The sequence below is a fragment of the Rosa chinensis genome, unplaced genomic scaffold, assembly GCF_002994745.2.
Source record: "Rosa chinensis cultivar Old Blush unplaced genomic scaffold, RchiOBHm-V2 RchiOBHmChr0c19, whole genome shotgun sequence".
NCBI lineage: Eukaryota > Viridiplantae > Streptophyta > Magnoliopsida > Rosales > Rosaceae > Rosa > Rosa chinensis.
In genome coordinates, this window is record NW_020126832.1 from 23,636 (window position 1) to 34,383 (window position 10,748).

General features: G+C 41.6%; 1 protein-coding gene across 1 annotated transcript; it reads left to right on the top strand.

Moving 5' to 3' along the window:
* The first annotated feature begins 3,289 nt into the window (after positions 1 to 3,289).
* Positions 3,290 to 3,964, top strand: LOC112181272 (protein DMP7). Its single transcript, XM_024319692.1, has one exon. It carries the CDS (start codon positions 3,290 to 3,292, stop codon positions 3,962 to 3,964), a length of 675 nt encoding a protein of 224 aa, XP_024175460.1.
* Positions 3,965 to 10,748: the final 6,784 nt, after the last annotated feature.

Below are 10,748 nucleotides of genomic sequence, written 5' to 3' on the forward strand. Positions count from 1 at the left end.
GGCTGATTGTTTGAAGGCCTTCCACTCATATTTTTCTCTGGCACTCTTCATAAGAAATGATCATTTGGGTGTCTAGAATGGATCTGGAGAGTTTCAGCTCATTTCGAGTTCATTTGGTCAGGTGGCCGCTCCTTCTTCCTTGCTTGGCTCTGATTCTCCTAGCCGGAGTAAGAAAATATTCAAGGTTGACTTTTTAGTGCATTTTCATTCTTCTCCATCATTTCTAGATAATTATGGACGTAACACTCATTTCTTCTTCATCTACTCCAATGTACCTAAAATTAGAAATTAAGTTAAAAATCGATTCGTTAAGGAATAACTAAGCAAAATGTGAGGAATTAACATTTAAAATATCACATTAAAATGCGCCTATCAATAACTCAGCTATTCAACCTCAGGCAGGGGGCGGAAGAAACATTGAAGGCATTCGTCACCAGATGGCGAGCGGGAACGTCCCAGTGCCGCAATCTTGATAAGACAATGGCGCTGGCAGCTTTCAAGAATGGACTCCTCAAGGGGCCATTTCTCTATCATCTCAACTACAACCATCCAAACACCGCGTATGATCATGTCATGAGCAAGGCTGTGATCTATGCACAGGTAGAGTTCATCACATACGGAGAAACCCCACCACCTCCCCCGACACCAGCAAAGTCCACTCAGCCTTCATCTAGTCATCAGGAAACCGCTAACGAGGCCCTTGCCACGCCGCAAACTGATAAGAAGAGAGAGTAGCAACAGGGCAACTACCAGAGCAAGCGGTAGAAGGTCCAACACTACAATAAGGGCAACCGCTCATCTCATGGGGATGACCATAATAAACAGACTGATTCCTCCCAACGGTACTCAGTGTTTACAGTCCTCACGGTCTCATATGAGGAAATATACGACCAGTGTAAGGACCAGATTCCGCCACCACCCCAAGAAAGTACCTATGGGTGGGTAAACCAAGAAACATCGGCAATTTGTGTAAATACCACGAGGACAGTGGGCACAATACCAATAACTGCAATGCTCTCAAAACAGTATTGAGACTTTGTACCGAGATGGTAAAATGGAACAATTCAAGGTGTGCCAACCATCACCCGTGATCGCCAACATTGAGCCCATGGGCCTCATCAACACCATTGACGGTAGTGCCCCAATCACCAACATGTCTCACAGGGCGAAAAAACACTATGCACGTGCTAACCACCCCAAAGAGGTGTGCAATATCCGCTATGAAAGGTTCGCTAAGCTCCCAAAATCTGGTTGGGAGCCCATTACCTTCTTAGAGGAGGAGGAGCACGAAGTACATCTACCCCACGACGATCCATTTTTGATCGACACCATACTAGATAAATGGTCGGTGGGAAGGGTCCTTGTTGACAGCGGGTCCACTGTAAATGTCATCTTCAATGGTTGCTACAACAAACTTCAGCGGAATAGAAAACTACTACAGGATCATAAGCCATTGCTCAGCTTCTCCGGTGATGTCATGCAGCCATTGGGTTCTGATTACATGCGACTAGTTATCGGCGCTAGTCCATGCACGGTGGAAATCCATACAGAGTTCATCATTGTGGACTGCTTTAGTTCATATAACACCATTGTTGGTCAACCGAAACTCAACAAGTTCAAGAGCACCATCGCCGGATACATGCTCCTCGTGAAGTTCCCTACCCCCAACCGGACAGGCTGTGTGAAGGGAGGTCAACAGCTTGCACGTGAGTGTTATTCAACGACTGTGTCACGGTCGACGTAGAGAACAAGTCACCTTTCTCATTGCTGAAAATATTCAATGTACCTAGCCATGATTCGGCCCCCATGCATGTAGAATACAACCAGGAAACCTAAAATGATTTTTTTTTCTTTTCCTAATTGCACACGAAGTAGATTTTCTCCCAAATTCTCCATAATTGGACTTGGCCAAAATCTTCTTGAATCTTCTATGTATCTCACGAAAAAAACTAATAAGAATTGATTTAGGATTCCTCCAAGACGTCAAGAAGGGTCTAGAAACTCATGTGCAAGTCACATGCTTCAATCTTTGGGCCAGACTTCTCAATTGGACAATTTCAAAGCCCATTCTTCAATTGCCAAAATTTCTTGTGCATTCTGGAATACTTGAGCAATCTTGAGTCATCTTTAAGCCACAGCTTCTCCTAACCTCACCAGGTTTCCTAGTATCATCAGGACTCCTTATGCCAACAGGTTTCCTTGTCCAACTAGGACTCTGTCATTTCTTCATTTCCGAACATCATTTTTCTTAGCTTATTCCTAGTTGCATTAGGATTTCTACTTCAACTTGGATTCTTTTCCTGGTAGACCTGAAAAAACTTCATTTCTCCATTTCTTTCCCACTCCTGTGCCACACTTCCTCCTTGCCTTCATTTCTAGCTCTCTTTAGCTCATTTCCTGCGTTTAAAGCTCATTTGTACCTAAATACAACAAAGTAAGTTAGAAATGACATTGTTAAAGGAATAAATAAGTAAAATGTATGAGAAATGACACTAAAAACATAGGAAATATTGGTTCGATCACCCACCCCCAACAACACAAAAAAATTCATCTGTCATGTTGCTAATTATAAATTTAACAGTAGCTTAAGACATTATCACAAACAATTTTGGGAGCTTAAATGAGTATGAGGATCAAACTTAAATATAAATTTAGATAGATATCCATAAGATAAAGTTGTTTAGAAAAACACAAAAAACAGTTCTAAGTTATTTTAAGCAATAATAGACATATCAAATTGATTCTTTCTGGTAGAATTCAAATTGAACTTTTCACTGGAGAAGACAAACTCTGGTAATAATTTAAAAACGTATGAAGATGCGTTTGAATAAATCATTATTGGGTTAATTTTTTGTAGAACCATAATAAGAAAGTCATTAATTATACAATTGCTTATCTTTTTATTTTCTCTTTGCAGTTAGCTTGGAAAAACAAAATGATGCACAACCAGTCAAAATAAACTCCCTAAACAAGAATTAATTTTTCTATGAGTTACTGGAAGACCGGAGTTATGAAAACAGTTCATCACTTGCTTCCTCCATGCATCCCCAAAACAAAATTAATAGTTATAGCTAGCTAGCTCTCCAAACACCTAACAGAAAAACAAACCCCCTTTCAATTTATCACCGTGTTCTTCTTTTCAGTTTCTTCAACAATTTTCCCATAATATTAAAGCACTGCAAAATTCATCATATAAAATAGTGATAGAAATTATTGAAATAGACGTACCCTTAATCGATCAAGATTTTAATCGTCATAGAGAAGCTATCAAATTAATTTGAGTTCTGCCATGGCTACACTCCAAGAAACGCAACATCCACTTTTGGAGAATTATAATAGTAGTAATAATTCACCACCGGCAACAGCATCTCCGTCATCACCATTACCATCATCGTCAATAGTGGCTTCAAAACCATCAAAAACACCAGCACAAAAGGCAATGAGAAAGACATTCAAAGGCACGGCCCATTTGGCCAATCTTCTTCCAACTGGAACAGTTCTCACATTCCAAATGTTCTCTCCAGCTTTTACACACCAAGGCAAGTGCCCCACCGTTGCCAACCATACAATGACATTATCCCTTCTAATCTTTTGCTCTGTCTCCTCTTTTCTTTTGTGCTTCACCGATAGCTTTCGCGACGAGCGGGGAAAAATTCGATATGGGTTGGCCACTTTCAAAGGATTGTTTGTGCTTGACGGCTCTCACACGATTGGGGCAGAGGAGGCAGCAAAATACAAGCTGAGATTCATTGATTTCTTCCATGCTTTTATGTCTGTGTTGGTGTTTGGGGCGGTGGCATCGTTTGATCAGAATATTGTCAACTGCTTTTATCCTAAGCCGTCAGAGGAGGGGAAACAACTTTTGTTTGCGGTGCCGGTTGGAGTTGGTGTTGTTTGCAGTATCTTATTTGTTTTGTTTCCTACTAGGCGCCATGGAATTGGCTTCCCTCTTTCTCGTAGTTAGAGAAAGAAAAACAAAGTATTAATAATTCTTAATTAATTTATTTTCAATTTACATTTATTGATTATGTTAGTTTCATGCCAAACATTAATTTTGAAATCGATCCTTTTCCTTAGCATGCATGTAATGTATATCATTTTAATGATCATGTATAGTTTTTTCATTAACAATTACCGATCTGAATTTGAGATTTTAATTTGTCATATGATTCAACGACCATAACGATAGAAAAACTACTTTATTCTTTTCATGCATAAAATATTATTACATAAAATTTCAAGACATTGTTTGCATATTTATAATTGCCTCTTAATACAAGCTGACATTCATTGATTTCTTCCATGCTATTATGTACGGTTCTCACTTTAAGCACTCAATTATACAAATAAGAACTTACTGACCACGTTTACATCAATTATGATATTTCTTAGCTATCATTTTCACAATAGTGTGAATTCTGAGTTATGTAAGGTTGATGTTGAGATAGTCATTGACATTGCTAGAGTGGTAGGGTTGGATACATGAGATTTTTTCTAATTTTTTTTTTGTCACAGTCATTTCAACTGTGATGACCTGGATTTTCATTATTTAATTTTGCTAATTAATGATGGACTAATTGTACGAATAATTGTTATTGTGCTTTATTCATAAGTTGTATGTGAGGTGGAATGGTTTTCGTACGTATAATGATTCGAATTTCACAGTTTAGGGGGGTCGTGCGAAGTTTGAATTTTTATACAATGGGATTCTCGGAAAACTTCCTTCACGAAAGTTGTAGAGCGCGCCGATATGAGTTCATGACCATGTGGAACGCTTCAATCAGAGCTCATATGAAGAAGTTATGGCCATTGGAAGAAGTTTCCATTTTAGTATAAATAGGGAATTTCTGAAAATATCTTCATAATTTCCACTTTCCTTTTCCGGAAATCCTTTTCTCTCTCTCTCTTCCCTCTCGACTGATACCTTCAGTATCGAAGAAACCCGGCTGACCCGACCCAACTTTTCAGGAGAACTCCAAAGGTCTCCGGCGACGAAACTTTCTAGATCGGCTCGTCTCTGCCATCCGCTCCTCCATGTGGTGTCCTCTAGCGGCGATTCGCAGAGGTGATGGCGCAACAAGGCGGCGAAGTTTTGTGTATTCGGACCCGATCGGTTCTCCGATCACCGACGTCGGCGAGGCTTCAAATCAAGCTTGGAGAGCTCGTAGCAGCCTCCTCGATCGATCTGTAGTGGTTGTTTGGATCGATTCACGTGAAACTTAGTTCAACTCGGATTACATAGTAATCCACGACTTGCGAGACAGTTTTCGACCCTTTATGCTTAGTTTCTGACTTCGTGCTAGTTATGAAAATGGTTAAGCATGTTGAGATGAACATCTTTGATGTTGGAAGTTTTGTGAAATTTTGAGTTTTGGCTGGCGGCGGTGCGCCAGTGTCTGTGGCGGCGTTCCGTCCATGTAAAGGACTGTTTCTGGTATTGTATGTCTTCTACTCATTGATACGAGCGTTTCGATATATAATACGCCAATTTTGGAGTTCGTATAAAATTGTTATGATGTTTACAGTTTCATACCGGTTGATTTATTCAATCCATGAGGATCTGAGCGTCCGATCGACTTGTGGTTTGGACATATCGATCGTGAAAGTATTTCGGAGACTTTGGGAGGTCTCGGATGTGGTTTTGCCTCGATTGGCGGCACTTTGGGGATTTTAGTTTAAAACATAAGTTTCAGACTTAAATCGTTTGTGAATTGTTACTAAGTTGAAACCGTATGTGATTAGGTACTTGACGAAGTATTTTTGGACTTCCGTTGTAGTAAGCTCTGAGGAGCATTTACGTTTTATTTTGTTGTTAACAATTTAAATTCGTAAGCTTATGTAATATATGACTCTGTGGAGCGGGTCAATATTGACATAGTGGGTTCAGGGCATCAATATGTATGTAGTTTGAAGGGAGAAGGTTTCTAGGTATTTGATATTGATGACTGAACGATTACGCTTGGATAATTATGGGATTGTATATCGATTTTTACTTGTATTAAAAATCAGGGGCGTGATAGATTGGTATCAGAGCGTAAGGTGCATATTTGGTGACAATCAGTACTCCTCGAGTGATGGTACATCTGCAGCGTATACTCTTCGGTATTGATATGGTCATTGGGTATGCAGTGAGCGTTAGAATGTGAGTCTTCAGGGTAGTGTTGGCTCAGTGAACAAAGTGTAGGATCTTAAAGTAGCTTCTAGGAGTTATAATCTTTTGAGGAATGAGGGCCTTTAGATTTAACTCTTGTTTACGTAGGGGATAGAATTGTATCTTCTGATGTAGTGTTGTGGTTAATTTAGTCATAATGTTGACTTATACTTGTGGTTGGGAATTGTACAAGTATTAACCACATGTTGTTATGCTCCTTAGGTGATGGATTCACAAGGAGGCCGAGCTAGGGGTTGAGGTAGACCCAGAGGCAGGGGTAGAGCCCGAGGTAGGGGCAGGATTCCTCCTCTTGTTCAAGAGATATTCAAGAATGAGGTCGAGGCATCGAATGTTGAGCTGCCTGTTCCACCTGTTGTGAGGTTTTGAATGTTGTAGATCCCACTCGTTTGTCGAAGTTGGCAAAGGAGATTTCAAGGCTGGGAGGAGTTCCATTTCAGGGAGGTACGGATCACATGTTGGCAGATCAATGGATCGAGAACATGAAGACCTACTTCGAGATGGTCGTCTACGACGATATTGAGAAGAAAAAGATTGCCACATTTATGATCCGGGGCAATGCACGGGTGTAGTGGAATGGCACACAGAGAGTGATGGATGTGTCCACCATGACCTGGGATGGTTTTGTGGAACTGTTCCAGAAGAAGTACTTTCCACCTTTAATGAGGGAGCAATTGGAAAGGGAATTCGTCTCGTTAGTCTAGGGGACTATGAGTCTGAGGGATTATGAGGCAAAGTTCTCGAGGCTTTATAGGTTTGTGAGACAGATGGATGCAGAGAGCCTAGCTATGAAGTTTCAATGGGGACTGAATGCTTCGATCCGGCACGATGTCGCTGTTCTAGAATTGAAGACTTTGGAGCTTATTTTCGCTAAGGCTATGGCCATTGAGCAGGAAAACCTGACTTTCCAGGAATAAGAATCGGGCGAAAGGGATTTCCAAAGGAAGGGAAAGGCAACTGCAGGGAGCAGTAAGGCATCTAGGAATCGGAGTGGATTCTGGAAGAGGCAGAGGACTGATCAGCAGACGTCGACTAGGGTTGCACCTGTTGGGCAGGGAGCACCCTTGAGTTGCTACAACTGGAAGGAGGTTGGCCATACTGCTAAGGCTTGCACAAAACCGAATAACTTGGAGTGTTTTACTTGTGGCCAAACGGGGCATTTCTCCAAGGATTGTACCCAGCAGTAGGATAGGGGACAAGGAAACCAGCAGAGGCAACTGCCTCAGGGGCAGGCTAGGGTGTTCACTATTGGTCAATAGAATACCAGAGTGGAAGATACCTTATCCTTATTTGATTTCTTTGCTAGGGTGTTGTTTGATACGGGAGCTTCCCACTCTATCATATCTAGTTCTGTGGTTGATATGTTAGGATTGACTGCTAGGCCTCTTGCTAGACCCTTGTGTGTTACTTCCCCACTTGGTGTTTCCCTTGAGTTGTGTATGTTTTGTGATGCATGCCTGATTGTGATTGGTGGTAGGGAGTTTACCACGACTTTGATTGTTTTAGTAGATCATACGTATAAGGTTATTTTGGGTGTTGATTGGCTGAGGACAAATCACACCATGATTGATTGTTTTGAAATGATAGTGTCATTTCATATGCCTGGACAGCCGGTGTTTCGTTATCAGTGTCTTAGGTCAGATACTGCTTTGAGGGCAGGATTCTTAGCTCATGTGGAATCGGTGAGTTGTGCTGCTATTATGGCAGAGATTTCTGTGGTTTCAGAGTACAGTGATGTGTTTTAGGAGATACCAGGGTTACCTCTAAGGAGGGTAGTCGATTTTGCTATTGATGTGGTACCAGGTACTGCACCTGTATCCATGGCACCTTTTCGAATGGCACCAGCTGAACTTAAAGAGTTGAAGGATCAAATTGATGGTTTACTTGAACAAGGGTTCATTAGACCTAGCACTTCTCCTTGGGGTGCACTTGTGGTGTTTGCTAGGAAGAAGGATGGTTCACTATGGTTGTGTGTGGATTATCGGCAGTTGAACAAGGTGACGATCAAGAATAGGTACCCTTTACCTAGGATTGATGACTTGTTTGACTAGCTTAAGGAAGCTACCGTATTCTCGAAGATCGATTTGAGATATGGATATCACCAGTTGAGGGTGAAGGATGAGGATATTCCTAAAACTACTTTTAGGACTAGGTATGGACACTTTGAGTTTGTTGTCATGCCTTTATGTACTTGATGAACCGTATGTTCAGTCCGTACTTGGACAAGTTTGTGGTAGTGTTTGTGGATGATATTTTGGTTTATTCCAAGTCGTTGGAGGATCATGATAAGCATCTGCGGACTGTGCTACAGATTTTGAGAGAAAAGAAGTTGTTTGCAAAATTTGAGAAGTATGAATTTCGGCAAAAGGAGGTCAAATTCCTTGGTCATGTAATTTCGAAGGATGGAGTCTCTATGGATCCTTCTAAGGTTGAAGCAGTGAGGAACTTGGGCCAACCCACTACGGTTACGAAGGTACATTATTTTCTGGGTTTGGCAGGTTATTATAGGAGATTCATCGAAAGATTTACTAGTATTGCTTTGGCTTTGACCAACTGACCAGGAAGGATGTTTAGTTTGTGTGGACTGAGGAATGTGAGTGGGCATTCAATGAGTTGAAGACCAGATTGACCACAGCCCTAGTGTTGACTATTCCCACAAGTGGTGGAGGTTTAGTCATCTATAGTGATGCGTCTCATCAGGGTTTGGGGTGTGTGTTGATGCAACATGGAGGTGTTGTCGCTTATGGCTCTAGACAGTTGAAGGTGTATGTACGTAATTAGCCCACTCATGATTTGGAGTTGGATGCAGTTGTTTTTGCCTTGAAAATTTGGAGGTATTACTTGTATGGGGAGAAGTTCGAACTCTTTTCTGATCATAAGAGTTTGAAGTATCTGTTCTCTCAGAAGGAGTTGAACATGAGACAGAGAAGGTGGATGGAGCTCATAAAGGACTATGATTTCACCTTGAAGTATCATCCCGGAAAGGCCAATGTAGTGGCGGATGCTTTAAGTTAGAAGCCCAGAGGTATAGTTGCTTCTGTCATGGTTCAGGAGTGACTTATGTTGGAGACTGCATCTGAATTTGACCTTGTACAAGCAAGAGTTGAGAATAGGAGTTTCCTTGGAAGTATCATTGTACAGCCTACCCTAATTTCTAGGATCATTCAGGGTCAAATAGAGGATGAGTTCTCACGTGCGAAGTTGGCAAAGTTAGCTATGGATTCGTCCATTGGCGTTCCATCGGAGTGGTCAGTGGGAACAAATGGTGGTTTACGGATGAACAATAGGTCGTATGTTCTGGATCGTGTTGACCTCAAGGGAGAGATTCTTCGTGAGAGACATCAATCGCTGTATACCGTGCATCCTGGAAGCACTAAGATGTATCAGGATTTGCGAAGGCAATTCTGGTGGAATTGAATGAAAAGGGATGTGGCGGAGTATGTTTCCACGTGTCTTACTTGACAACGTGTGAAGGCTGAGCATCAGAGACCTACAGGTATGTTGAAGCCATTACCTATTCTCTTATGGAAATAGGAGCAGATCTCGATGGATTTTGTTACTAGATTGCCTAGGTCGAAACGGAATCACGATGCAATGTGGGTGATCGTGGACCGTTTGATGAAGTCGGCGTTCTTTCTTCCGGTGTCAATGACTTATTCGGTTGACATGTTGTGCGAGCTTTATATCGAGGTGATTGTGAAACTTCATGGAGTGCCTGCATCGATTGTTTCTGATCGTGATGCTCGTTTCAATTCAAATTTTTGGAGCGGTTTCCAAAAGGCCATGGGAACTGATTTAGACAAGTAAGGCATTTCACCCTCAAACAGATGGGCAGACTGAGCGAGTGAATCAGGTGTTGGAGGATATGTTGAGAGCCTGTGTGTTGGACTTCAAGGGAAGTTGGGAGGATCATCTATCGTTGATTGAATTATCCTACAACAACAGTTATCACTCCAATATTGGCATGGCACCATATGAGGCCCTGTATGGTAGGCCTTGTAGATCTCCGATTTGCTGGGCAGAAGTAGGAGATAAGATATTATTGGGTCCTGAGATTGTGTTGGAGACCACCGACAAGATTTCTATTATCAGGGACAGGATTCGAACAGCACAGAGTAGACAGAAGAGTTATACATATTTCAAAAGGAGGCAGGTTGAGTTTAAAGAGGGTAATCGTGTGTTCTTGAAGGTCTCACCCATGAAGGGTGTGGTGAGATTTGGGAAGAAAGGGAAGTTATCACCAAGGTTTGTCAGACCTTTTGAAATTCTGGAAAGGGTAGGAGATTTGGCTTATAGGCTTGCCTTACCTCCTAGTATGTTTGGTGTGCATAATGTGTTCCATGTGTCTATGTTCAGGAAGTATGTCCAGGATGAGTCACATGTGATCAATTATGGCACGATTGAGGTGCATGCGGATATAACCTTTCTTGTTGAACCAGTTCGTATTTTGGATAGGTCAACAAAGCAACTTCGAAAGAAGGAAGTTGACTTGGTCAAGGTATTGTGGAGTCACTATGACGAGTGTGATGCTTTTTAGGAGTTGGAGTCGGATATGAGAGTGAAGTACCCACAGTTGTTT

Bases quoted from the DNA above. Each gene is read 5' to 3' on its own strand.
- LOC112181272 (XM_024319692.1), top strand. From the start codon at position 3,290: ATGGCTACACTCCAAGAAACGCAACATCCACTTTTGGAGAATTATAAT.